Genomic DNA, 27,559 nt, shown 5'->3' with positions numbered 1-27,559 from the left:
GCATTTAGAATTCGTAACAAAACTAATTAGGTACGCACTACCAGAAACGCATGCCCTTATCAATCACATCGTTACGCTCACATGCAGTAAGAAATAGAAGACGAGTGAAAGTGATTGACGCGTACAATCGGATATACGTTTTATTGGTCCAGCTGTTCAACTACATAGAACTATTTATAAAACTTTACAAAATGCTCCACGTTTCGTAAATGGGGGTACCTTGCCTGTATTCGCAAGGTGAAGAAATTACGAGTCTTAGTAAACGTTGGTATTACAAGAAGCTTTTGTGTCCATGTGTGTGTGTGTGTGTATATATATATATATGTACGCATATATATATACATATCAGAGATTCCTCGAAATACATCTAACAGAATTTTCAGGAAAGTCGATGTTGAAGTGACTTTCCATTTCCAGGTCTATCGTGATTGTGCAAACACTTCCTGTAAAGCTCAGCCTCCATTCTCCTACGAAAGTGTAACACGAATTCTATATAGCATTTCAAACAGTCAACAGTCGATTCCCCGTGCACAAGAAACTTTCTCAACTACCCTAGGGATCCGCAACGTTTCCATCCCCAAACTCCTGAATAGTTCGCTCGATCCTCAACACCAGCCACCCTTCATACATTTCCGTTCCGTTTCTGTTCGAGCGCGCGTTTATTCGCGCAACGGGAGACGAAGGAACGGCGGGAGTAAATGGCGTCTTAACGGGCGTCTCTAGCAACTCGGTACGAGGTACAAAAAGGTTCCTCTCTATATTTGGGACGATATATCTGAGACCAAGGAGGTCGATGGAACAGTTGAGGACCTTGCAGCAAGAGGGGTGCAGCTCCAGCTTTACCAACTTCGAGTAAGTTCGAAAGAACTGTTTATAAAATTATTGCTTTGACTTAACATTAAAAAGAGAACACTAATTTAAATATATATATTGGCACAGAGTAAGTGAGTTGATAAGTTTTTATTTCTAATTTTGGGGGGGAAATAATATTAATTAAATAATAATATTATTTAATTAAATATTAATTATATATATATAATAAATAAAAATATAATTATATATATAAATAAAGAAATATTAATATTAATATTTCTATTTTTATTTATTTGCAATAAATGGCTCATTTGTGATCGCATTTGTATCAAACATGCACCAAACGGCGTAGAATTTTTTTTACACATATTACACGTCATAACTCAAAAACTGTAAAAAATGGAGCTGCACCCCTCTTGCTGTAAGATCCTCAATTGCAAAGATGTTGGGCTCCCCGTTTCGTGTAGACCGAGAAAAGTGTTGGCAGAAAGTTACAAGGACAGAAAGAGATCTAAGGAACTATCGTATACGTTTTAAAAATAAACTTCGAAATTTTCATTTCTCGCTCAAAACTGCCCCTCGGTCTGTGTCCCCTTTTCCTGCGCAACTGCCCCGATCGAGAGCGTCACTTCCAAAGTCTGAGGTCCAGCGAGGCTAATTTCGGGGAACGACCCGTCCGTGAGCAACTTTTCCCGCGACGAAGTTCCTCGATCACGAGTAACAGGCTTTGCCTTGCGACTTCTCCGTGCCTCCATCGATATTACGGACTTTCAGGAGCTGAAAGTGCACGCCTTCGACCCCCAATTCTCAGCGACCCCATCAGCATTCGAGACACAGTAAATTTTTTAAAAACGCACACGGTGAAAGTGTAAAGGTTTGAACTTATAACGGGCGAGTTGGTTCAAAGGCTACAGTAGTGGCCAAAGGAAAGTTTAGAGAACTATGCACAGAAATGAATCCCACTTGGAAAAATTATGTTTGAAAAATTATATCCCGTGAACACGCAAAGGGGTTACATACCCTTGCCAGGTTGGAAAACAGATTTTACCGAAAATCATTTTCATCAATTATTTGATACTCAAAATCTCTCAGAGATTAGTGGATCGATTTGAATACAATTTTGCAGGAACAACTCTTACAATCCATTACCTTTCGAGACGATGTTGGGATTAATGTCTTGTTTTGTTTGTTATTAACAAAAGAGGATGAAAACTTAGGTCGAAAATTGAGTAGCTGCCATTTTTTAAAAGTATTAATTCTTTTTAAATCGGCGTCGGCAAGTGCTAGATTATAGTCTTAAGAATATTCATCCACAATTTTATTCAAATTAGCACACTGATCATTGAGATATTTTTGGTGCCGCAAATGCTGTAACTATGAAGAGGCCTTAGGAGAAGAGGCTGCTCTGGCATCGTTTCTTAAAATATCAAATTTCGTTTTCAAGAGAATACAGCTTAGTTTATACTCAATAAGGTGTATATCTTAATTTTTAAGTATAACGTTTCTTTATATATAAAAAAGGGTCATAAAACTGACCATTTTCCAACCTATTAAGGGCATGTAACCCTTTAAGTTTGTTATGCAGACCCAGAAATATGAGTTTTGAACTTCCTCTGTACCCACCACTGAGCTTCTTGCGCAGACTCGGGGTTACGCTTAAACATTTTACTGTTTCGAAACGGTCGATTCGTACAAGCGTGTCGGGGACATTTTCGCTGCGTTCTATAAAATTTGGCAGTGCGCAAACAATTCGCCATGGAGAACGAAGGAAGAAAGAAATCCTGACGAGGCTCTGATCTCTTTAGCAGTCGATAGAAGAATGTTCCCTAAATTCATTTAAACATTTCAGTGTCTGCAGCTTGAGACTCTAATTTCACATTGTTATTAAAGTACAGAGGTACTTGGAAACTTAAGAATGTAGTTTTAGAGTTTCACGAATTTTGATCACCTTTCGTTTTAATTTAAATACAATACCACATTTTACTCGTCGATTGCGTACGACTTTCTCGCCCTACGTTACAGCCACGAACAACCAGCAAAGAAAAGCGTGGGCGCGGCTTAACGTAACTTGTAACAGTACGATAGTAAACGTGTAGTTCGACAGCGAAGAGCAGGGTGTGACAGTAGTTTCCGTTAAAAAACGACTAACAAAGTGAATCGTTTACATATCTGTGTTCGTATATCTTCTTGTACATTGGCGAAGGTTCCTGCGATACTTCTCACTCCTTCCACGCGCCTTTTGTACATACGGAATTCTTTAAAACGCCACTTTAGAGGCTCGGCTCATGGTCAACGTACAATAAAGTCTATCACGTGGAAACGATTTTTACGACAATCAAACGATCCTCGCGTGGTAATAGTCATGTAAGCCTATAACACTTAATATTCAGGTACTAAACGTGTTATCGTTCGACCACTCGATTATGCATCGAAGCCTCGAGGCGACGGCATTGCGCGCCAGTAGTATAAGTAGTGGCCAAAAGAGACTTTAAACTGTGAACGGAAATAAGAAACTTCTATTAGAAAGAATTGTATCTTAAAAGTTATGTCCCATAGATTGAGGGGTTGTGAAATAGATCAGTGGTGCATACCAACATAATACGTAAAGACTAATATTAAGGAGGGATTCTCGTGTAACAGCCCTAAAAGTAACTGGTATTTATGAATTTCTTTTTTTAGAAAACTATTATTAATATTGGATTGAACTATTTTGGGATATCAGGAGGCATGTTTAAACTTGCAGAGATTTTTTTTTATGGCGATCCTGCTTATTATTTATTAATTATAATTATTATTTATTAATTGAACCTAATTTAAAGAAAAGAAAATGAAAAATGTAAAGCGTTTGACAGAAAAAGTAACTTTCTTCCTTAGATAAATTTACTCTATATTAATGACAAAAGTATTATAAATAAAATTATTTAAAATAAAAAATAAATAAATAATAAAGATAATAATAAATATAAAAATATAAATAAAATTAGAATTTCAGATTCAGTCTCATCGTAAACTTTAAGAAAGTTTCCTTTTTTTGTAATCAGATGACCGTGACTGGTGCTACACGTCACGCCATCAGGAGTTACATCGTCGAAGAGTCTAACAAGATTCCACAATAATTACTAAATAATAATAAGGATCGACATAAAAAAAAATCTGCAAGTTTAAAGATGCCTCCTTACATCCCAAAGACTTTAATCTAATATTAGCAATACTTTTTTAAAAAAAAATATTAGTTACTTTTGGGGCTGTTACACAAGAATCCCCCTTTAAGTTTCCTACGCAGACATGTATAAATATTAGTTTTAAACTTCCTTTCGACCACCACTGTAGTTCACTTGCAATTCTTTCGTCAGAATCTGAGCGAATGACCATACCACAGTTAAAATACCTGCTGCAGGGTGTAGAATCGTTTTCTCGAAGCTCTCGAAGTGCAGCTCACTTCTCAGGAGTCCGAAAGGAAAGGGCGAGTGTCTCTCTAACAGAGGCGATGATCGATTTCATCGAAACGAGGGATGATCGAGTAATGGCGGTGTGATCGAGAAGAGCGCCTTAACTTTTCGTTAAGATTGCCACAGTTTCTAAATACACCAGCATTTCTGGACCACCCTGTACATGCACGGGTTGATACAGAGAATTTGTTTGGCGACGAGACGAGGAGACGGTGACCACGTTTCTTGTTCACCAACGCTCGATCGTCGAGTTACAACGTGCACAAGTTTAGTTCGTCCTAGCTTGTACTTATCTTCGAGGCCCCTACTGTACTTTAAACGCAAAGTCTCTGGCGATTCGCGTGACGATCTCGGAGACCAGCTCCATTTTCTCTATATACTCTCTCCCCCTAGAAACATAACGTTCATGCTGTCGATCTCGTTTTTGCCCCTTTCACTAAGCGTTACTCTGTGAACACACACGGGAGGGAAATATCGATCCACTCGTAACAGTTGGTCCTTGTAAAATAATGCTGCCAGGGAGGGGATACCAAATTCGAATCAATCCAAGTTTCGACGAGCTCCGAAACAGCAAGGCTCATGAAACTCCGGAATGCCTGCTGCACCAAGTGTTTTGTACGTGCAAGTTATCGAAGCTTCAAACGGATGGGGGTGAAACGTCGACTATCGAAATTCCGGAACACTTAGAATGAAATTGAAAACTATCAGGTGTTTGGATACGCGTGGGAACGTTCGAGGAGGGTAAATGGAATGGGGGTGCACTAATTTCGCAAGATTGTGATTTGAAAGAATTGGGGATAGTCGGTGATTAGTAGAAAGAGAGTTCTGAGATATTCTGAAAGTGACAAAGTGATCGTTCATGGAGCACCATAGATAGATACTTCCCTCGCAGTAATATCGTAACTAATCGTAAGAAACCATTAACACGAATAAATATTTCCCTAACTTACGTCGATACTTTAATCGTAGATCGGATAGACTATATAAATTCCCATTTACATATACATTAATACCGTCGTGTCCCCCATCGTCGCCCGATGGGAGGACATAGAATCTTCTCACGATACTTCAACAGTCTAAGATTCCTTAATATCCCATAATTTGATTTCACAAGTCATTTTGATTCGATACTTAGCTCGCGACATTGTTCTATGATTAACAATATTACCTTCTCGAAACGCGTCCCCATCGAAATATTCAAATTTGTATAATATCTACACCAAGCAACGACGTCCCTTCGTGCGCACAGATAGGTCGAGTAATAAGTTCAGGATCTTAAAAAAAAAAGAAGAAACTGTATCCAATATTTATAAAACACCCTCGGTTCAGAAATATTAGGTCCTTCGTAATTATCCCACAATTTCAAATACTTCACTATGTTCCTTCAACCCTTCACTACACACGACACGCACCAACTACACACCATCCAAACTGGCCACGCACCTTCGCGTACCCCTTTACAAATAGTAGCCCCTAATAATTCGCCGCCTATTTCTGAACCACTTTACGGAGGTTCGTTAAATGCAAGGCGATCGAAGGATTTCGGTAGACAATGGGGAAAATGAAGTTACTGCCGAGGCCGGCGCCGCGAAGACGCAACATCGCCGAATCCTCCACCACAGGCGTTCGGGTTGCGTGCGGCAGGCGCGCTGAGGTCACGGCGCAATGCCACGGCAAACACGAGTAATCGCGTAAATTCGGAATTTACTGGCGGCCGAACGCAATCACGGTCAGTTTGACCGCTCGTAATCTTATACGGGATGGGATGCTGTTGACACCGCGCATCCCTCTACCTCAGGGGTTTGCCGATCGGCCCACCTGCTGACCGTGGCTGAATAGAATTCCCGTCCATGGGAGATTTTCATGGCGACCGTGTGTGCGGAAGCGCGTCACTAATGGATAAACGGGGCCAAACTACCGCGCACTCGCGTACACCGTCACGAAACAACGAAATCGTAAACGAAACTTATTGGGGGAGGGTTCCAGTTTCGAATTGGGACTGATTTCGAATGGATATCGTGCACGCGACCACCCGTTAGGTTCCGCTGCCCCCCCCCCCCCTCACGTTTTCCTATATTCCAATCGTGCGGTATGACGTCCGCTACGTGCCTTCGATTATGACACTGAATTCTTCACGACTTCGCTGTTCCTTTTTACAATTGACGGTGTATCTGGGTACGTGCTTGTTTCTGGCTTTTAAAGGTGTCGGTAGGGGTTGTGAGATTTTATGAGGGTTTCGACGTCGTGCCAGTGGACATTTGTGCGGCGTAATTTAATATTTATGCAGGGGATTTGTGTCGGTGATTATTAATTTCGGTGACTTGGGTGGATATAGGTTTGTTTGGGAGGCTAAATTGATTTGATGGGAAGTGAGGTGTGAGGAGGAGTATGACTCTTTAAAGGGATTACATAGATTTTGATTCTTTATCTTTTATACTTATGTGTCTTAGAAACTGGCACCGTACATGCGCGCATTTCCGCCCCTTTACTCTGCGATTTTAAATTCCGCGCAGTGAGAAAGGACTCCGTACCACCAGCCTGTAAAGCCTTTCAGCATCTCGGATTAAATCTCCAAGGCATGCTGCGAGCCTTCCTCGCTCTCCACCGAGTTCCCTATTCCCCGAGGAACTTAAAGGAGATACACGAAGTTCTATGAATGATTGAACACCTGTTCCATGATATCCCACCAACGACGCACCAACGATGCCTCGCAATCCCAACCGCAACGAATATCCTTATTACAGCCTCAGCCTCAGCAAGAATCCTTGCTCCGCGATCTCAACCCCAATGACCCATTAACTTTCCCCTTAAACACAAATAACAGCTCCCCCAGCATCGGTTCAACCCTCGCGCTAACTCAGCCACGAATTTCCAAACTCGAATCTGCTCCTCCAATGGGTCCAAGCAACGAGCGCTTAGACGCTGGTAGTGATCTGCTCGATCACCGTGACGTCGCGATGACGCCTCGGCCGATTCCTGTACGAGTCCCGATGGCTCAGGCCCTCCGGGACGCTTTTGCTGGGTCTCAGGGGCCCGTAGAACTGCGGCTGGTAGAAATGATCGGCAGTGTGGATCCTCTCGGTCTCCCTGTCGCGCAGGTGGTCCTCCACGTCCAGCGGCACGTGCAGGGACTGGGACTTGGGCAACCTGGGCCTGGGGGGCGGTGGGCAGGCGCAGTGTGGCGGGGCCACCCCGCCAGGTATATGGTGACCCGTCAGAATCGGGGTCGCGGGTTGCCGGCCCCATCCGACCAGGAACAGCAACGCTGCACCGCACAAGGAACTTAACGTGCACGCGTAGTAGCCCACCCTTGGGCTGTTCGCGTTCATGTAACCTGCAACAGGGTTGGATCGAGTACTATTTCATCCACAGGAGAGAAGCGCAGTGAGCGCAGGGTGGTTAAGGGGTCTTCCCAGTGTGACGTTAATTCCCGAAAAATTCAGATTCTTCAGCCGCCACGCTGGGAAGATCCCTTAATGAGAATTGCGGGCCTTATTTACCAGTAAGAGGAACTCCGAGAAGGATAGGTAGTGCCTCCGCGGCCTGCACAAGGGCCCAGGCCCTCGCGAAGTGTCTCGCCCTCAACCTCTCCAGGGCCAGCATCTTCAGGGAGTATAGGGCGCCACCCAGGGAAGCACCATACAAACCAGACGCTAAAACCAGACCGTGGTAGCCCTGCACGCTGCCCAGCGCCACCTGCGCTATTGCTGTAATCGTGAAACACAGATACAGTACGGTGGTGGTTACTTCGGAAGAGAATTCATTCGGTGTAGAGCAGTGTTTCCCAACCTTTTTTGAGTCGCGATCCACTATTTATAATATTCAAATAATCCGCCCCCTTTCTCGTATATGGTAAGATAAATTTTATAAGGTGAAGAAAACACATTAAAAATAGGCATTTCAGAATATAACTCTAACTTAATAATATTAAAAAAAAAAACTGACGACCCATCAGGAAACACTTTGCGACCCACTTGGGAATCACTGTAGAGATTTGAGGTTCGCGGAGAAGTCACCCACAGATTAAAATTAAACCTTCCATTATCTGTGTTCGAAAAACATGAGTTTTGGTAGTGAAGTTCAAATTAGTCCAAAAAGTTAGAGGAGTGTTTCCTGAATATACGAGTGTAGGTATGCGGTTATTAAATTTTGTAGCTTTGAATGCTTCAATTATAATCGAAGAGTCGTAAATGTCCTCGCAAATCCACCACCCCTATTTCGCTGGTCTTTCGCGGCGGGAATCCTTCGCTTAAGATCCCGATTGCAGCATTCGTCACAGATACTCCGACGTTGCAACTCGCCGTGCCACGAGGTGCAGTTTATTTCGTAATCCTCTTACGTTGCGCAGTCATTAGCGGCAGCCAGAAATAAAGCATTGAAACGGCATCCTCTAGCCAGGCAACCTTTGATGGCTCCATTCTGATACCGTTGACGGGTACCGTTCGCATTAATAAACCACGCGAGCTACGTTAATACCCAAGTTATTCGCTATGGTCTCTCCCGCGCGTTGCTCGAACTAATCCGGCGCTAATTTGGCGACCGGGAATGCCAACGATTCGAATGTGGAACAGGGTCGAACGGTGCAGCGGGTGCTAGAGGGACGATGATCGTTTTAGGGTGACGCCGATTTTCTGGCGAATACCGAGGGCTGAGCAAACGGGACGAGATAATGAGACGGCTGGAGCGGCAACGACGATGGGGAATCTAAACAGAGGCAGCGCTGACGGTGACTTCAAAGCGAGATGACGAAGATGACAGTGGGAAGGTGTGCTCGAGACGACGACTAACGCAGGGTGAAATTACCACGGCGAGACTTAATAGAGTTACTCCTGGTACTTAGAAGTACAGTGCCGGATAAAACTATTGAAACACGCCGAAACACCTTAGTAAACTAATCCTTCTAGGTCCTCAAAAAAAAAACCTCCAATCATTTGTATCAATTTTGAAAAGACTATTCTGTGTTAACAGTGTCCCAATACTTTTGCCCGGCACTGTATGTATCAAAATGGAGATTGCACTGTAAAGATTACCATTAGTGAAAAAAAATCACGTCCACCCCGAGTTTCCCTAAAAAACGAGCCACTCCGCGATGAAACTTCTCGCCACCACGTTCGACGCACTTGCATTGTACAGTGCACACTGAACCTTTTCGCCTACTCGTGTTCGATGCTCGCTTACTCGCCGCCAGCGCCGTGAAATTTAATTCGCGGAAGCTTCCGCGCGACTTGATCCAATTTCCTCTCACCTTCCGAATTCCCGCTTAATCCGCGGCAAAAGGTCGGCAAAAATTCGACACTGACTCCTTGTCTAGCCGTCTCGACGGGGCAGGCAGAAATGCGACGCGGGAGAGGCGCGCGGTCCCGTCGGCGGTGGGAACGGAGGATTCTTTTTCAAACCGGAGGATAGTTTATCTCCCGCGGGTGAATAGCGGTGCTGGGGGCAAACTCGATCCACCGCGACGTGGATAAGCCAGTTTTTTCGGCCGTCGGTGCCGCTCCTCCCCCGCCGCTTGTATATTTAGCTCTCGGTTGTCAGGTCTCCTTTTCGACGGGAAAAAAGGGACGGGCCGCTGCATTATTCCGCGTGTACGTGCTCCTGCACGCGGCACCGCCCCCGCCTCCCTCGCCCATCGGCCCGGGAAATACGCTTCTCCGCTGATTACGAGTTACGCTCGCCCCGGCATTTTTGCTGGCACGTTTTGCATCTGGCAACCCTTGTCTCTGCCCGTGGATGTCGCATTGTTCGCGGACGGCGCGGCTCGTACTCGCGGTCGCCGAGGAATTAGCGCGATCCCCGGGATCGAGATCGTCGCGCTCCACTTTCGAGGCATCCCTCCGGCGACGAAAGCATCCCTTGCGAGCTTCAATTCGAATTCTATTAATATTTCTGAGGATTCTCAATGTGTTCGAGTGACCAAGTTGTTTTATGTTACTGTGGCTCGTGTCCGATTAGAGTACGCGTTGGATATGTGCTTGGTTTTTAACGTATAGCAGTGATGAGCAACTGGCGGCTCGCGGGCCACATTTGGCCCGCCAGCCGCAGACCTGTGGCCGACCTGAACATCGGCATATCGGTTTGTCATGAAAGAGTTTGACAATATTAGGCGCGATACTTGAAAGTGCTACTCTAACACAATTATTTAATCGTTCGTCATCGAGTCGATTACGAAGATCACTTTTTAAAATTTTCATTCTCGAGAATAGTTGCTAACACGCATACGTACTGTCAAATAAGCTCATTATTTGCCTGGAGTGGGTGGCTAGCAATGGAAATTTATTAGCCGGAAAATAACGCTTATAAAACTCAATAAGACTAGCATTCTGAAATTTGTTCCTTAATTCTGTGTCGTTTTGTAAATTGATTAATTCCATTTGAAATTCATCGGGAATTCTTTCAACATTTATATTAAAATTAAAGAGTGATGAGGAAATATTAAGTACCACATTCAATGGCTTGAAGTTGAAGTAAACTAAGAATTTGGATTCGGCAATTAAAATCAAATAATATGGTTCATTTTCCAATTCTGAAAATAAGAAAATCCATCTCAAACGAAGAAATATGCGGAGGAGATACAGGGATTACGAAAAGATTTCAGTTTGCGGTTCAAAAACTTCCGCGAAAATCAAACAAGTTTTGATATTTTTTCATCACTCTTTAATATAAATTGCTACAGCTAAAAGAATTCCTGAAGAATTCCAAATGGAGATAGTCGATTTACAAAACGACTCAGAATTAAGGAATAAATTTCAGAATGCTAGTCTTCTTGAGTTTTATAAGCGTTATTTTCCGGTTAATAAATGTCCATTGCTAGCTACCCACTCCAGTCAAATAATGAGCTTCTTTGGCAGTACGTATGCATGTGAGCAACCATTCTCGAAGATGAAAATTGTAAAAAGTGATCGTCGTAATCGACTGGATGACGAACGATTAAATAATTGTCTTAGAGTAGCAGTTTCAAATATCGCGCCTAATATTGTCTAGCTCGTGCATGAAAAACAGAATCAAGCCTCTCATTAATTAAATCTCAGTGGTTATTTACGTTCATTTAATTAGAAAAATATAGGTACATATACCTGTTTAGATTATAATATGTAAGTATATATCAATGTGTATATATTGCTAATAAACAGTACATCAAAGTTAAAAAAAAGTTTCATTGTAAGTCAATGTCAGAAATAACAAATTCAGCCCATAAATTAAAATTCTTGGATTAGTTACAATTTATGTATTTAATATTGCGGCCCGCGTAAGGTAGTAGGTTTCCACCTGTGGCCCACTTCTGACAAAAATTTGCTCGCCACTGTGCTAAACAGCAATCAAAGCTTCCACTAAAGTTTCACTTTATAGTTAACCGTGATAGAAGTGGAAGCTACAGTAAGCCTGCCTCTCTGAGAAATACTTGCCCCTCTCGTTCTATAAGATCAGGGCTCTGGGTGTTGATCGTTAAGGGCAGAAGATCCTCCTTGACCGCGTAAGAGCTTCTATCCCCAGGCCGCCCTATCGTTTCGCGCCGGTGGTAAGATGATTTCGATTGGACGAGCCGACCATGCGTGAAACGCGCCCCCTCCCGCTGCACAGAGCCACCCCATTAACGGCTCCACGGGCCCCGGCCGCGATATTCTCCGCGGCCTGGGCAAAGAACGCCGGGAGAGCGGAGGACAGAGGAGAAAGAATCGAGCGGGGACGGGGTTGGTGGCTTTGGGGACAGAATGGAAAATACTTTGTGTCGGGGGCTGGAGGGTGAGCCGGCTGAATGAGGGGCAAAGGCGTGTATGCGGCCGACACTCGAAGAGCTTGACAGCTTCAAAAGGGCGATAGAGCGGCCTGGAGGGGGTAGGGGACGTCTACCCTGGCTGAATGGAGGCTACGTTTAGAAACCTCCGGCCGACGAACCTTCGCGAAGGAAAGCACAACACGCGCGCGGCGGACGGCGACCGTGCCCGCCGTGGGCAGCTCCCTTCCTCCGGGAGGGAGTCTATAGGGTGTCCCGATTGGCCTCGTAGCTCTTAGACACCCCGTAAGCGCGCATACTATTTTAAAGTACGAACGCGCGTAGCTCGGGCCACGAATATTTCCAAGGCAAATGGAAGCCTCCGGTCCACCGACCGCGGGATGTTTGAGCAGCGTGGAATATTTTATGGAACTTTAAGCTCACCCTGGGCGAATGAAGATCGACTGCGTGCCTCCGCGGGATCCGGGGGATTTCCGCGTGTTTGAGAACCGTGGGAGAGGAATGGGCGGTTTATGTGTTTTTGGAGGTCGCGGAGGATCCGCTATGTGCTCAGTGAATATCGGTATTGACATTAACGGGACAGAGCACGGTATATGCAATAGAGCCACCGTAGTACAAGACGTGAAATATTATAATCGGTTGTAATTCTGATCGTTGAAGGAATCTATGTGGTTACATTGTGGCAATAGATAGTAGAAAATGAAATGAGTGATTCTAGGCGACAAATTAAGGGGAATAGGCAGTCAGAAACTCGATTTCTTTTTGTATTTTTCGAAAGTACCATCCTTCTCGAGCAAAATGCCGTTTGGTTTATGTTAAAATACGATGCACAGACACAAAACTCATCGTTACTCCTTCAGCACTGAATTGTTGCGTGTCAGACGTTCCTGACTAAAATTCTTCAACATTAACCTTTCGTGGCCACACGGGTTAACCCAGAATATTTCTTTGCCAATACTTCTGTACATTTTTAGACCTTGATAATAAGATTGAAAAATTTCGTGAATTTTAACAGAAAAATCGCTTTCATTTCAAACAAAAATTTCAACATCTCAGAATTTACATTTATAGAAAAAAAACTGTGTGAGTATTACCTATGTACAATTATCACTCAAAAGTTAAAAGATTCAAAAATACCAAAATCATAACTCAAGAGTAACGCTGGGTTGCAGTGAACACCAATTGACCAAATTGTGATTATAAGAAAGTGTGACCACGGAGGGTTAATAACCATAAAACAAAGATTCCACTGCAATTTAATTACTCTTAATATTCCTCTTACCTCGTCACGTAGACTGACCCACTTCATTTCCTAAAACGCTATCTGTCACCGACCACCCTATACGACATATTCTCACCAGGCTCCCAATCACCGAGATTAGAATATTCAAATCGTAAAGCATCCCCCAGAGTCCACCCCACTCTGAGTTTTCCCTCGAACGCTCCTTGAAGGCCAGTTATAGTACCCAGAGCGGATATAGCAAGGTTGTAAGTGCTGCGGTAGTCCCAAACTGTGCAGCTTTGAGGTCTCGGAGCAAGAGGTTTGGGAAGCATCGCCTCCCAGGAAGAAATGCCGAACCTCTTGTCCAGAAACCTCGGAGCTGTAACCTGTGGGACTTGGACGGCTTTTACGACCTCGCTGTATCCTTTCTAGGCGCTGCGCCCATCCCGTAATACGCTCTAAACCATCAAGCCCGCAGTGCCACGCCACATTGTATACTGACCGACTCCCAGCAGCGCCGCCTGGCAGAGATACTGCCTGGACACCAGGCACTGAGCGGATGGCCTGGCTGTAACAACTCCCCAAGCCGCGCAACCGAGCGCCGCTGCCAAGCCCAGGCACGTCTGCAGCAGCACCAAAGCGCTGCCCTCCAAGCCGTCTTTGTGCCCCTGCACGGCCTGCAACCAGTGTTACTCATTAGCAGATTGGAAACGCTCGGAGCGGAGCCGCGATGGTCGCCGATCACCGAGCCCCGAGAGCATGCAGCACTTTCAGCAGCGTGCGGAGTGGCGGGAAAAGGGCCGCGTGCAAGGGGACATCAGGGACGTCTACAAGGAGTGCCAGTATCGAAACTTTAGACACGAAGTTAGCAGGGTACACTCGTGCTAGCGACAGTCTGGCGATTGTGCCTGAGGCTAACCATGCTTCTGGTGTGGTCAGAGATCGGAGACAAGGGTACTATTAGAGGAGCAATAGCGTGGATCTGGGTGTCATGATCTAGGGTTACGCAGCTACTGGTTTGCCCGGGGAAATTAGCTTCGATCGACGGGTAAGTTGAAGCGCAGCTCAGGAAGCCTGGAGCGTGTAGGGATCTATAGTTTCGGGGGAGGCATACATTTTGGAACATACACTTAGGTAGAGGGCACCTCTTCACTGTCCCGAAGACACAGATTTCGGTTTCAGGGCAGCGATCTGATTGACTAGTTTCGTGGAGGTATTCAGACAGGGATGATTATCGATACTCCAATCTGGCCCGATTCTATGCGTCGCGAGAGCTCGCTGGCCTAGTTTGCTCGCAGGTGCGGTAGGTAGCAGGGACGAGGGGGACGGGGATGGGCTGAAACGCGGGAATTAGCGTACTTACGATGTAAAAGGCGGGCGTGTAAAGGCCGAAACCAGCGGCTCCTGCAGCCAGCATCAGCATCCTGACGGGGCGACTTCCCAGAGGGCTGAGATCGACCCACGGCTGCCTGGGCACCTTGGTAGGGGGCTTCTTCTCTTTCACCTTGCCCCGTTGGTTCTTCAGGTGCAGCATGGCCCGCCGTTGGGGATGGTAGAGGGAGGCGCTCCTGTAAATCAAGCCGAGGAAGAAGGCCAGCGAGAGGACGCCGGTTACGGACTGCATCCCGGGCTCCCAGCCCAGCTTCCTGAGAAAACAGCGTGTCGTTATGGTTACAGGAGGGGCTCCCCCTTAAATCGAGTTACATAACTTTTCTTTTATATCGACCCAGCCACGCGCACCGCGATATTGCGCTCGTATAAATACCGACGCAATACCCGTCGACAGCTCTCGGGCGAATTCCTCGATCTTTGTCCTCCAGCACGACGAGAAATGTTTTCAATGTAAACGTCACTGTTGGCTGACCACTTTCGACCTATTACAGTGCTCCTTTTGTACTCGATTCTTAGGCAGCCGTTTCGGTGAATAGTAACCGGAGTTGCAGCCTACTAACTGGGAAGGACGAATTCACTTTTACGAGTTAACTAAAATTTCGAAGTCCCGCTTGCACAATAGAGTGGCTGAAGTAATTCGCTTGGAATAATTAGTAATTGTACGAGTTTAAATACAGTGGAGATGCTTCTGGTAGGGAAAGGGAATTAGCACAGGTTACATTTTGCATTTACACCGCTACCCACTTTCTATTATAAACCAAGGGAAGAGTGTTCTGTGTGTAAAATATAAATTCTCTCTCTAGCTTCCATTTTTGCAGAACTTTGAATTCTCCTTGCTTCCACGTCGGAAGAATTTGTCGAGTCGGAGAACAGAATTCATAAAGAACAATAGCATTTTCGCATTTTTCCCTCCGCGAGGAGATAGATTTTCATGGAATTTCGATCTCTCTGGAAACGAGACCGCCCGGGGTTTACGAGCGCCGGGTCAGAAAGAAGATGAGAACGGAGCTTTCTCGTGGAGCAACCAGGACACGCCTCTTCTTCTAACAAAATTACGCTTTACATGATGGACCTACGGGCGCGAGCCGCTCAGGGAGTTCACGTTTCGTCGACGGGTCAAAGGGACCGCAAAGCTCATACCGCGGACGTGCCACGAAACACCGGACGACGTTTCTGCAGTCGTGGAGATCCGCGAAACAGCCGGAAGCCTCTCACACGTTAGCTCGTTTCAACTGGCTTTAAACTTTACTTGGAGGAATCGTTCGCGAACCTGTGCAACGACCGAGGGCCCTTTTTACCTCCAACTCGCGAATTTAACGTCGCGAACAATAACCAACTTCCCCGTTTGTTCTACAGAGTGCAGGGACTTTTTAAAAATTTCGCATAAAATATCCGCCCCGTCTGACTTTATTGGGGCTCGTATCACTTGTCGGTCGAAGCATGGACCTGTTCCACTTAACTGTATCGTTCACGAATATTATGGAATATTGAGGCGAAAACTAGAATTGTTTTTAGCGCCGATCCTCTATTAATTCAGTTCCTTTCAAGTCAATTCCATTTATATGCTATTGCCGTGCTCCACTTGCCGGAGCAAGGGCAGACTCGTTCTACTTGTTGCGTTCGACGGACGTAACCATTGCTTTTACGAACCGACATGAGGCTACTTTGCTTCCCCAGCTGTATACGAGGCTTGTAGAACTCGATACGGAAGCACTGCAAGTTCTTGTGCGACTACACGCGAGTTCCTTAGAACTCCACACAGAATTTCCCTCGCCTGACCAGATACAGATCACGTCGCCTCTGATACGGAGCTATTCTACTTACGAGTAGAACGCATCCGCTGGCATGCGGACCCTCTCCCAGTTTGTTTACTCCACTTTCTTGATTACGCACAGATCTGTTCCATTTGTCCACCCGTGTACGAGTCTATTCTACTCGCAAGACGTAGTTGCAAACCTGCCTGCATGCATATGCATCTGTTCTAGTTATTTCCCTGAGTGAAGTCTAGTCTGGCGGAGTGCCTAGTCGCATTTAACATGGGGCTGCTCTACTTGTCTGCCCGCACACGATCCATCTCTACCTGTTTCTCCGCGTACAAACCTCTCGCACGTACACGTCGCGTACGATTACATTCTATGTGCTCGAGAAACCACGAATATGCCCTTGTCAACCGCAGAAACGCACCTGTTCCACCTATCTCGTTAACTGCAGCCTAGTTACTCAAAATATGTGACTATACTACAGTGGTGGCCAAAGGAAAGTTCATCTCTTTGGGAGCTCAACTTGAAACGTTTGCACTATGTCGTGTGCGGAAGTCCTCCGCCCCCATTTGCTCGTAGTGCTCACTGAACGCCCATCGGCGTTCACGGGTTCATCGTGCGCAAAGGGTTGAAACTCATACTTTTCCATGTCTGCGTAAGTAGCTTAATTCTAGGCTGGCAGTATTACTCTGTTACCACCCTATTCTAGCAATTTCATAACTCTATGTATGTGCTTGAACGTCAACTAGGTAGCCACTTTCAGACACCCGTTCCACTCATCCGACAAGGCGCAGCTCCATCACTGAACAGACAATCAATCAACGCTCATCGCTCCATCACTACGCGTCTTCGATCTTTCACTACAGCCCTGCCCCTCGGGGGAGGAGATCCGAACAAGGAAACTTACGGTTCAACCCTCCTGTCGTCCCGTTTCCTCGTCGCGGAACGGGGCACGGGTCTCTACACCTCGCGAGCGTCTTCCCAGCGAGCGGCGACCGTTCTTGCTCGTCGCTTATTGCCGACTAGCAGCGCCCCGATAAGCTGCCCCGCCGAGCCACGTTTTACGACGTCCCACGTTCCCCGCCCGCCCGCGCCCATGCACAATATATTTCTTTACGAAGCGGCCGTATCGCCTTTCACGAGGCTCTCACCGTGTTACGGGCATAATAAATAACAGGTGACGAGGGGTATTACGATCGTCGGGTAACACGGCCACGGTATATCACCGGCGGCGAACACGTGTCGCGTTAATGCCCTACTTGTACTACTGGCTGACGTCGTTCCGTACCGAAGCCCGCGTACAAGGAGGGCCCGGGACGTTAATGGTTTCATTGTTTCCGGTTACGGGGACGCGATTAAATTCCTCGTCTTCCTGTTACGTATCTAACGAACCCGCCCCTCACGCGCGTTTTTACGACGCTCTCAGCCCGGCGCGACGTAATTTACGACAATGCTGCCATGGGCGTTCCCAGGTATTTCAGGCCACTTTAGTCCGAGCTACTTGAATATTCATCGCCGGGATGCACGCTGGAATCGAGTATCGACTCGACCCTAAATACGGGACAGCGTTTTTACAAGTTTCGTCCCCTTCAATTCTCGGTATGTAGTTTCGAATCACTGGGAAGTGAAATTGGAGATATTGTATGTTCGTGCGAAATTATTTGATTTATATTATTCTGTGATTTTTAGATTACTTTACGTTAAATGATGTGTGCGTAATTTACGGACTTCCAGACAAGTATCTCTTTCAATTATCTCTTTCAATTATCTAGTTTCACCTAATCTTCAATTCCAATTGTAAACTTTGCACTGATCCGAAAAAGCCGCACGGAAAGGTTACGAAGGCTCCCGGCCACGATATGCTTGCAACTTAAACGGCACTTCGCTATTGGAGTCGCGCCTGGATTGCCCCGATCATTGATTGATGGAACGTCGGTTGTCGCCTGATTGATGGCGACGCGGCGGCCGCCGAAACGGCCGTATCATTTCGACGTTCAGTGACTTCTGATACGCGCTTCAGAAACGAGACACGCCGATTAATATTCTTCCTCTGCCACTTTCTCCCCGTTCGTATTCAGTTACAGGGACAGAGGTCGCAGATTTATCGCCGTGCGTGGGACGCGGCCGAGAGCGTTGCGCGAAAAATCGCGTGGGCGTGTTTCCTCGGTAACAGCGGGGGTGCCGGGGTCCACGTGTGCGCCCGGGAAACACCTACGCGTCCGCTCCGCGATCTCCCGTAACCTACATCTCTCTGTGAGAGCACCCGTGCCCGGAATTTCGCTAGGAAGCTCGCGCGTCGAAACACCTGTAATCGATGGAGCGCTCAATTGAAATCGCGCCAGTTACAGCGCTCGCAAAAGCGAATTACCGTAGCTCGAAGGCAACTATACTTGTAGAGTGAATCGACTGGAGTTCGTATAATTGCTCCGAGATTTTAGGAAATTAGCAGTGAGGAGGTTCGATGAAGCCAAGCAAGTAGTACAGGTGCGTATGTGGGCAGACACGCGGAAGAAATATGGGAACGCTGAGGCAGAGATATCGAATCTATTTTTTACACGTGCTAGATGGTGCCGTCGGTTCTTACGACACTGAAAGCAGAATAGGTTTAGTGGGTAAAGTAGTATAGGTTTATAATAGGTCAGAGTATTGTAAGTGCGGAGACGAATTGAATATCATAAAATTCGATGAACTGAGATTCACGTTTGTGATGTCAACTCTTATGGATGAATTTCAGTGACAATCAAAGCTAAAAGTTAATCAATTTCCAAGAAATTAATAAGGCTTTTTCCTGTGATAAAAACCAGTAAGAAATGACAGTGTATTTTTATCGCAAATTCAGTTGAATTCGCTGCAGCTTTTTATTTTATTCTGTCAATTTGTTGAATATTTGATCTTTTATTATAAACTTGTTTGTTAGAAGCTACCCGAGATGCAACTGCTAGGCATGAAATAATCAAACTTATAACTATGACTATCGTTCCTCCAATTTCCAAAGAGTTTCGCTTATTTATAATGTTACTGAAGTTCGTCCTTAAAGAATTAAGAGGACAAACTTCTCCCAGCAGAAATTAATGTCACGTTAAACAAATGCTTGCTGCTGGCTGTAAAACGAAGGGAACCGATATCCGGCAAGTGAAAGCGAGCTCTATCGCGAGCCAGTCGAACAGCATCAGATTGGATCATCCCCATGAACGGCGCGAACAAGAAAACGAGAGAAAATGGAACTCGATCGTTAGCAGCGAGTTTTATTACGCACGAGCGAGGCGAGTGCGCAACACCGTCCTATCGTTTGCGAAATTAGAGAAAATGAAATTGTATCGCTGGCAGAAGCGCTGCTCCGTATTAGTTAAATGAATTCGGGCCGCGGTTGTTGCCAGAATATTTAGGGAATGAAATTGTATCGTCGGGCGTGAATTTCATCTCTGCTTAAGTATCCGGGAAATTCGAATACAAAGGGCCAATACTTTTCCCTGCGTTCTAAATCTCCTTCTTTATCCCGAACTGCCTGTTACTTAACAAATTGCCCGCCGAGTGGAGCCTAGGTGCCACGTAGTTAGTCGACGTTGCATCCCGATTATTTCCGCTGCAAGGTGCACCAGCATCTCGTATATCGCACCTGCAATGCAGTAGATTCGCCGCGAGCCGTGGATCACCTGTCTGGAGGCCGGGAAAAGCATTAGTCTGCCGCTAAACGGCTGGAATCATGTCTGATCTCTGACAATTAGGCTATCTTAACGATGCAACAAGTCATTCGTTTAAGCGCGCCGCTTGCATCCCGATCCCGCATTCACGTGTGCTTCCTGAATTTGACACGGTACGTCTCTCCAGAATTAAGCTGCGCCCTGCATCAATAGCCATCGGAGTTCCATCTCGAGCGAGATGGAATTTGCAATTGAGATTGCATTTTAATCGATCGAGACTGCAGCTATTTCTGTTTTAATTGAATACATATGCTATTTAACCATTCTCCGTTCCCACTCCTATGGCGATTTAAACATGCCAGCGTATTTCGATTGCTCAAAATTGTCCGAATACTTTTCACAGTAATTATTATTGCAGTCCTATTTCTATCGACAAATTAAATCTATTTGACGCGCAAGAGAAAGAAGCGTAAACGGAGGCGGCGAGTAGAAAGTGTTCCGCGTTAAAGAGATCCCCGGGAAAGATATCTCGCGAGATAAACTTATCTAGTTACCAGATTCAAACGTTCCCAAGTCAGCTCTCGCTTTTCCTTCTATTCCGTTTCCTCGCTTTGCTCAAGATTTAATTATGAGCGGGGTCTCGATCAAATTTACGATCCTGCCCGTCGTTCGTTTAATTAAAAGCATTCCGCAGGAACCGTTCCACCGTTCGTCATCGGCGTTTAATATGTCCGGTTGGGAAAGTGTGATCGATCCATTAACGCAATTAACCGAGCAGTAGGTAAAGTAACTCGAGGACTTTCCCGGTTCCTGGGATTAAAAGCGTTTTTTTTGCTCGCGGCCGGAGCAATGGAAGCTTGCAGTAAGCACGGTCGCTGTACAGGGTGCTCAATAATTCTCGACGCGACAGCAAACAAGCTTTCTTATCACTGAAACGTTATATCCGATCAATTCGTTTACAGGAGAACGGGATTCGAAGCTCCAAACTGCTTCGAACAGCTTCATATATTCCTGACTTTCGAATACGCAACACACTCTTTAGAAACTTAGCATTTGACGAATTTTATGCAGTAATCCACCGGGACGGTCCTCTAGCTGTGCTCGTTGAGAAAAATTAATAAAATGTCAACGGTGTTTGGAGATATCCTGGTAGAACGCTCCCGGCACGTTGCTCCGGAGCGCAAAGTCGCCGGTATCGGGCCTACCGTTTTGAAACGCGTGTCACGCGGCCGTGTCGCGTAATATTTCGTGGACGTTCTAACGAGTCGCGATCGGGGACGCCAAACAAACCGTTCCATCGACGGAACAGATGGTTACAGAGGGGAATGGACGTTCAATTATTTCACGTGCAGCTCGCCCGGCCGTTTTCGCGTCCGGCGGCCACTGTGAAACTGCCGCGATATGCTTTCGAGTAAAGTGCACGACAAAAGGGATGCAGGCTGAAAGCAAGTTTTTTTTGCTTGCTCGCCGGATGGCGGAGCTGCAGGGAGATTTTTATCTGTCGCGGTTTACGTCGTGCGTAGAGTTGTTTGCCGATACTTAACAGCCACCCCTTTGATGTCGATCCTCCAGAAACGAGGAATCGTTCCACCGTTTCTCTCATTGGAGGCATCCCGACAATCAACTTTCGTCGATGCAGAAGCGACAATAAGCCCCCCGCTAACCGGTTGATATCTAAACTAAATACCTTTGCGGAATTGGCTGTCGATTTATCGCATTATGATCGTGCGATAGCAATCGCGAACCTCTCTCGCTTCTACTGCTCGACACTATTTTTTGCTGAATATATTATTAGGTGTACATTCGTTGAAACATAAATGCCGAAGGAAGGGCATGTACAATCTTTTTTAGATTTTATGCGCCGGTGTTTGTGATAGCGTGTAAGTTATATATATTTCTTGTTTCGAGATATTTAGACTGTTGCGTTTGCAACTTCTAATGTTAAACTTATCTATCATTGTAAAATTTTGTGAGTAACTGGTACGAAAATGTGTTTTTTAAACCTCTGAATGTCCCCGAAATTCCGAAATCGCTCGAGCGTAGTTTTTCGACCATCGCAACTTAATAAATTCGAACACTTTTTCGAACTAACGCGATTTTTATTTACAAATACTTTGCCACTAACAAATTTACCAGTTTCCGTAATGTATTCTTTACCACTAGTTCTTCCAATTTCTCTCACGAATTTCGTTTAATTTTCGCGCGACCGATTGGCAAACAGTAGTGGCCACCAGTATGCGAGAGTGCAGAACTGCACGCGTACATTGTGCTTTAAAGTTCTGAGCAGTAAATTAGGAGAACCGTCAGCACGCAAAGAGCATCGATAAGAAGAAGAGAATTTTCGATAACCACGGAGCATTTCCAATAACCTCCCTATACACAACTCTCGTATATCTCCATTCAACATGCCCATTAACGCACCAGGTCATTCTACGTGGTCGTGCACGCGGCTGTTCTACTCGTCTGACCTATGGGACGCTATATCACTTGCGTGTTCAGGCACGGTGTTGATTTTGCCCCTTGATATCCGCACACAGCCATTCTATTCCCCTAATCATGTCCTCCACCACCGTTCCATTTGTCCGACCACGCAGTGGCCTACTCTACTTGCCACGCTACGCGTCCGAATATTTTATTTACCTAATCCGATCAGGCGAGCAAGCAATCATCCGGAAGCGACTAACAATCATTGCTAGCACACACGGGAGCATCGGTTTCTTATCACAACACCCCTCGACACGTTCGTTCCGCAGCTCCCTGCGTCACCCACTGTCAAACTGTCAACAACCCACCACGATGGAATCCTCAGGATTAAAACGACACCGTCGAATTCGCCCAAGGCCATCGCGAATTGGCAATCGAAGTTTCAACAACCGGGACCGGCGAGCCGATCGTAGGTCCCGCGGGGACACCGAGCGGGCAAATCGGACACGAACGGCGAAACGGAGACTCGCTATTCGGCCACTGGAAATACAAGTAATAACTTACCAGACTGCCTCCTTGTAGAAGACGCTGAAGAGTACTATTCCCACTCCCGCGCCAGCTTGCACGACCATCTCGACGAACTCCCGTCGTTTCCGGAAGTAATGGCCCAGCACCAGACCTGCCGTTTCCCTCACGAGGCCGGCACCGGTACCCAGCACCAGCCCGTAGCTGTTACATTTTGCAAAGGTGAATCGTTCGAGTTCGCCGCGCGTTTCGACTGGGAATAGGTCGACGATTCCTCGAGAGTACAGAGGGACGCGGCGGGGGGAAACGGGAGCGAGATGTTTTTCGGCGGGTTGCACCCTCGCGGAGATACACGGGAATCAGGGCGAACTTCTGAGCGGCTCTGAGTTCGGGATTTATGAGGACGGTTGGAGCTGTCTCTCCAGGAATTGGGAAACGAGGCTCGCTATTCGTTTCGGGGGTATAAACGCGGTGTCGTCGCGGGGAACTTGAGGAATCTGTTTCGTCGCAAGAATGGGGATGAGCGATGCTGGGTGGACGTTCGTTTCGCGCAATACGATGGAATAGATGGGCTGCTCCGTTCTGATTTCTTCGCCTGGTTACTTTGGAAATGCGATTCGCACGATCGTCGGTCAAGTAGGTGTAAGTTTGTGCTGATAGGTGAAGATAATACTGGGGATATGAAAACTGGGGTTAAGGGGGTATTCTACTGCAAAAATCGATTTTGTTTTACACTTTCTCGAAGAATACTGTTTCAAAAATGTACGTGCAAAGCACTGTATCTGAACTCTTGGAATTAAAAGAGTTATAGGTGTTTGAACGATGCGGCGACGCGCGTCGCGACGTGTAATATGGAAGACTTTAAACGCGTTTTCCTTAAAACCATGTTTTCTAAATGGTTGCCATAATATCTTAAGATCTACTTGATGGATTGATTCCAGATTTTTTGTGCACCTTCATTGCACGTGTAAAGACACGATAAAGCGTCCGTACCAAAATTAATAATGTTTTATCTTCTCCAGGCTCACGGCAGTGCCTAAAAAGGCAACTCGAAAATTAAAAAAAATTTGAAACTTTGCAGAAATGTATTTCAAGTGATGCTAATAACATATCTTTTTTGTCTATAAATTCACAAATTCTTTCAGGGAATGTCACCCCTAGCACCGCTTCATTACCAAAACAAAAACTGGTCACGTTATCATCGTCACTTGAACTACATCTCAGCAAAGATTCAAATTTTTTTAAGTCTCCGTTCACCTAAATCCTGTCCTCAGCATTTTTCCGCCGCCTGCGTCAACATTTGCGTAACTCGCGGTCAAGATTTCCAACCAAGACCGATCGTCGTCGATTTTCCCTTCGAAGGGTTGTATTTCAAGTGAACCTAAGCAGAAGGTCGCCCATTCCTCCCAGCCATTGTTGCCTCGCTCGTCATTTTTCACCCCTGCCAAGGGACTCTGTTTGAAATAAATTACTAGCGAACTCTGCGTCCCACCCTTGGGCGTTCAAGCTTGGAAAACCCTCGCTGGGTGGCCCGTGAATTTGTCTCGCGTTTGCCACGGATGTTAAAAACAAAGGTGCACCTTAATTGCCAGCGAAACTAAATTCGTGGTGGGAAGGAGTCGTGGCCACTTTGATGAAACGTGAATACGCGCCACTCCTATTTGGAAAATATCATTCGTTGACATTCCATCGCGAATAGAACTGTGAGAATGGGGTTGTAACTTGCTACGTTCTTCACAGATAATTAATTAACACCACGTTTATCGGATTGTTTTAGAGTCACTAATGCAATGATGTAGGAAACTTAAATTCCTTTTTGGAACACCCCATCTGTTCATCTACTGCTTCAGCACGGAGGCCTACGGACTTAATCCTGGATTAACGCGAGCGGAGTCTGTCCTTTCACGTTGAGGATAGAATCAGCGATGCTAGTCGTTTAATCCGCGGCGGGTGATCGGCGGTTGATGCGATTAAGTGGCTTCTTACTCACCTGAGAAGCACCTGGTGTAGTTCAACGGCGAACGAGGTGAAGAGGGATGCCAATGCCAGCACAAGACCGCCAATCACTGCCGTTAGCCTTGTACTTCCGCGGCGACACGCGCCGACGACCAATGGAGCCGATCCACGGGAAACCGCAGCACTCAGCGCCCCCACCCACGCTGAAACGTTAATTCGATGGTTACTTCAGGGTAAGGGGGCAAACACACGATCAGTTTCGGGGCTGAACTTTCCACCACCGTCGTGTACCTTTGACGAAACGTGTTAGCGTTTATCCAAAGGAACATTGTAAAGTGTCTGAACTCTGCAAAAGTGGATGCATGCCGTATTTTATGGCAGAGTTTACCTGTGGCACTCTGTAAAAGATTGAGTTATCGAAATATCACTTGAAGTATGTGCACAGCAGGGATGCATGATGGATTAACTAGCTATTAGTATGCGAGCTCCATAAAGTAAACAGTAGAGAAAATTGATAAGGTGAGCACGAATTATGTACTTAAGTACTGAGACTGAGAAATTGGGAAAGTGGAGTTGATCAGTTTGGTTTCTCAGGGACCATTTCGAATACTTTTAACGTATTGTAATAGCCACGATAAAAATGAGGTCAAACACCGCTGTATTTGCATTGTATCGTACACTGGTAACGACGAAAATCTTTTAAGGAGGAACACCCCTGTGGCAGCCGGAAAAATAAGACTTCTTCAAGAATTTTTTTTAGTGTAAATAATTTAGTTTTCATATAAAATTTTTATTTTCTACCTTTAGTACAATGTCCATTTATCTTTTTTTATTATATCTTAAGACATTGTACTAAAAGTAGGTAATACAAATTTTATATGAAGACTGTAAATTATCCCTGAAAAAAAAATTTAAAAAGGGCTTATTTTTCCGGCCGCCACAGTGGTGTTCCCCTTTAATTCTTTTCATTCTTGTGGCTCGTTCGACCACCAATTTGATGCCTCAATGACACTGTCTATAGGGATGGGATCAAGTTCAATATGTACTCATGAATCCGAGTCAATTCCAATACAAAAGTTTCACTTCGTCGGATTCGAATACTACTCATAACAGCTGGCGTTTCATTCTATATACTTCAAAAGTACTTGGGTTACAGAAGCCGGTTTCGAACCTCAGAAAGAGTACCGGAAGAGTTCGAGAATGTACTTCTAAGTTCTTCGTCGTTTGAAAGAATCGAATCTCGCAAAAGTAGTATTCGAACCCTGAAAGACAAAAATCTACGTAGCAGAGAATTGCCAATATCGCACCAGTATTATATATTTTTCGTTGTATTTCGTATTTGGTACTAGATTGAACGCAAGTTAATATTGAATATTGTAGCTTGATGTTTTAGATATAGTTTTTAGTTAAAAGGTTCGAATCTATAAATAGTCAGGGTTAGATTATACTTGCAAGTACCGCTGACGTTTCTCAAAGTTCTTACAGAGAGTTCAAACCTTTCTCGTCAAGGTTCGAATCTACTTGAAAGTGGTGTTTTTTTCCGAAGTACTCGCGAACTGTTCGAAACTAAACAGTCAGATTCGAACCTACTTCCAATATACTTGTCTCTAAACGCCACTGATGAGCTGACTAGCGACGCAGGGGCTATATAGTGCGAACCCTTTATAGAACTTCTGAAAAGTTTCGTGGGTCCTACTGTACAAGCTCTTAGAACCCCTGAACTGTCAGTGACTTCGCTTGTGAACTTTTAGACGTCCTCCCACTCGATACAATTCAGATGAAAAGCAGTGAACTAGACGCACATTCCTCCCCCTCTGAATCCACGCAGAAATTACCCACCGTGCACACTCCACCTCGAGTAGCCCAGTTCGCCCACTTTCTATATCCATTCACCTCATTCAATTCCATCTTCGCCACCTCCCCCTTCTTCCTCCGCTGAAGCTCAACCAGCAGAAAGTTGCCCTTGCGTCGCAATTTACCCTTCCCAGCGAGCGTCTCTCGCAATTTATTCTCCCATTGAAAATTACACGACGCGACACTTGGCCCCGCGCTAGGATTAAACGCGAAACGCAGCGTCCCCAGGGCCGCCGGTCGTTTCATTCGATCCCCTCCCCACCGTCGCGGCGTTCCTTTTGCGCGAACGTCGACGTTCCGTAACGAGTGAAACGACTTTGAGGATGCGCCGGTCGTAAAGCGTCGCGTCGTTATAAAGCTGGGGGAAAAAAAACGGCGGAAGGGGCGGGGGAAAAATGGGGTAGAAAAACGGGGAACGTGGTCTCATTTAGCGCCGGGGCGTACAGGAACGCCGCGGCGTTCCTGGAATTTTATGTACAATTTCAGCGGGCGCGCTGGCACGACCCCCTTTTTCTTCCACGGCGCGGAGTTGCCATTGAATTTTGAATCGCTCCTGGCTAGACAGACTGCCGTTCGCGGGGCTGCTTCTCCTTCACGGTTAATTAGAGGGGCCTGGTGTGAGTCAGCCCGGCCAATTCGAGCAATTAAACGCGAGCCCACCCCTCCACCCCCGCGCAGGCTACGCGTTTCTAATTAGCTTTCGCTATGAAAGGCTTACAGCTCGCGGAATCCCCATCGCAGTAGATTCTTCTTTATTGTTCCTCGGCGATGGTCATTCAGGAGGGTAGTAG

At 45.9% G+C, this 27,559-nt stretch overlaps 1 protein-coding gene across 5 annotated transcripts in view; it reads right to left on the bottom strand.

Annotated features, from left to right (window-relative positions):
• Positions 1-7,042: 7,042 nt before the first annotated feature.
• LOC143372034 (monocarboxylate transporter 10) overlaps positions 7,043-27,559 on the bottom strand; it is a 117,966-nt gene continuing 97,449 nt past the window's right edge. For all 5 annotated transcript variants that reach the window (XM_076817831.1, XM_076817836.1, XM_076817832.1 and 2 more), the window contains exons 7-12: positions 24,949-25,117; positions 22,998-23,162; positions 14,580-14,862; positions 13,719-13,893; positions 7,763-7,969; positions 7,043-7,596 (exon numbers count right to left, since the gene is read on the bottom strand). In XM_076817831.1, the coding sequence (XP_076673946.1) occupies positions 7,178-7,596; positions 7,763-7,969; positions 13,719-13,893; positions 14,580-14,862; positions 22,998-23,162; positions 24,949-25,117 (1,418 nt within the window). In that variant the 3' untranslated portion in view covers positions 7,043-7,177. The remainder of the gene's footprint in view (positions 7,597-7,762; positions 7,970-13,718; positions 13,894-14,579; positions 14,863-22,997; positions 23,163-24,948; positions 25,118-27,559) is intronic.

The sequence above is a fragment of the Andrena cerasifolii genome, chromosome 8, assembly GCF_050908995.1.
Source record: "Andrena cerasifolii isolate SP2316 chromosome 8, iyAndCera1_principal, whole genome shotgun sequence".
Taxonomy (NCBI): domain Eukaryota; kingdom Metazoa; phylum Arthropoda; class Insecta; order Hymenoptera; family Andrenidae; genus Andrena; species Andrena cerasifolii.
Note: the sequence above shows the minus strand (reverse complement) of the source record. Positions and strands in the feature narration are given on the sequence as shown.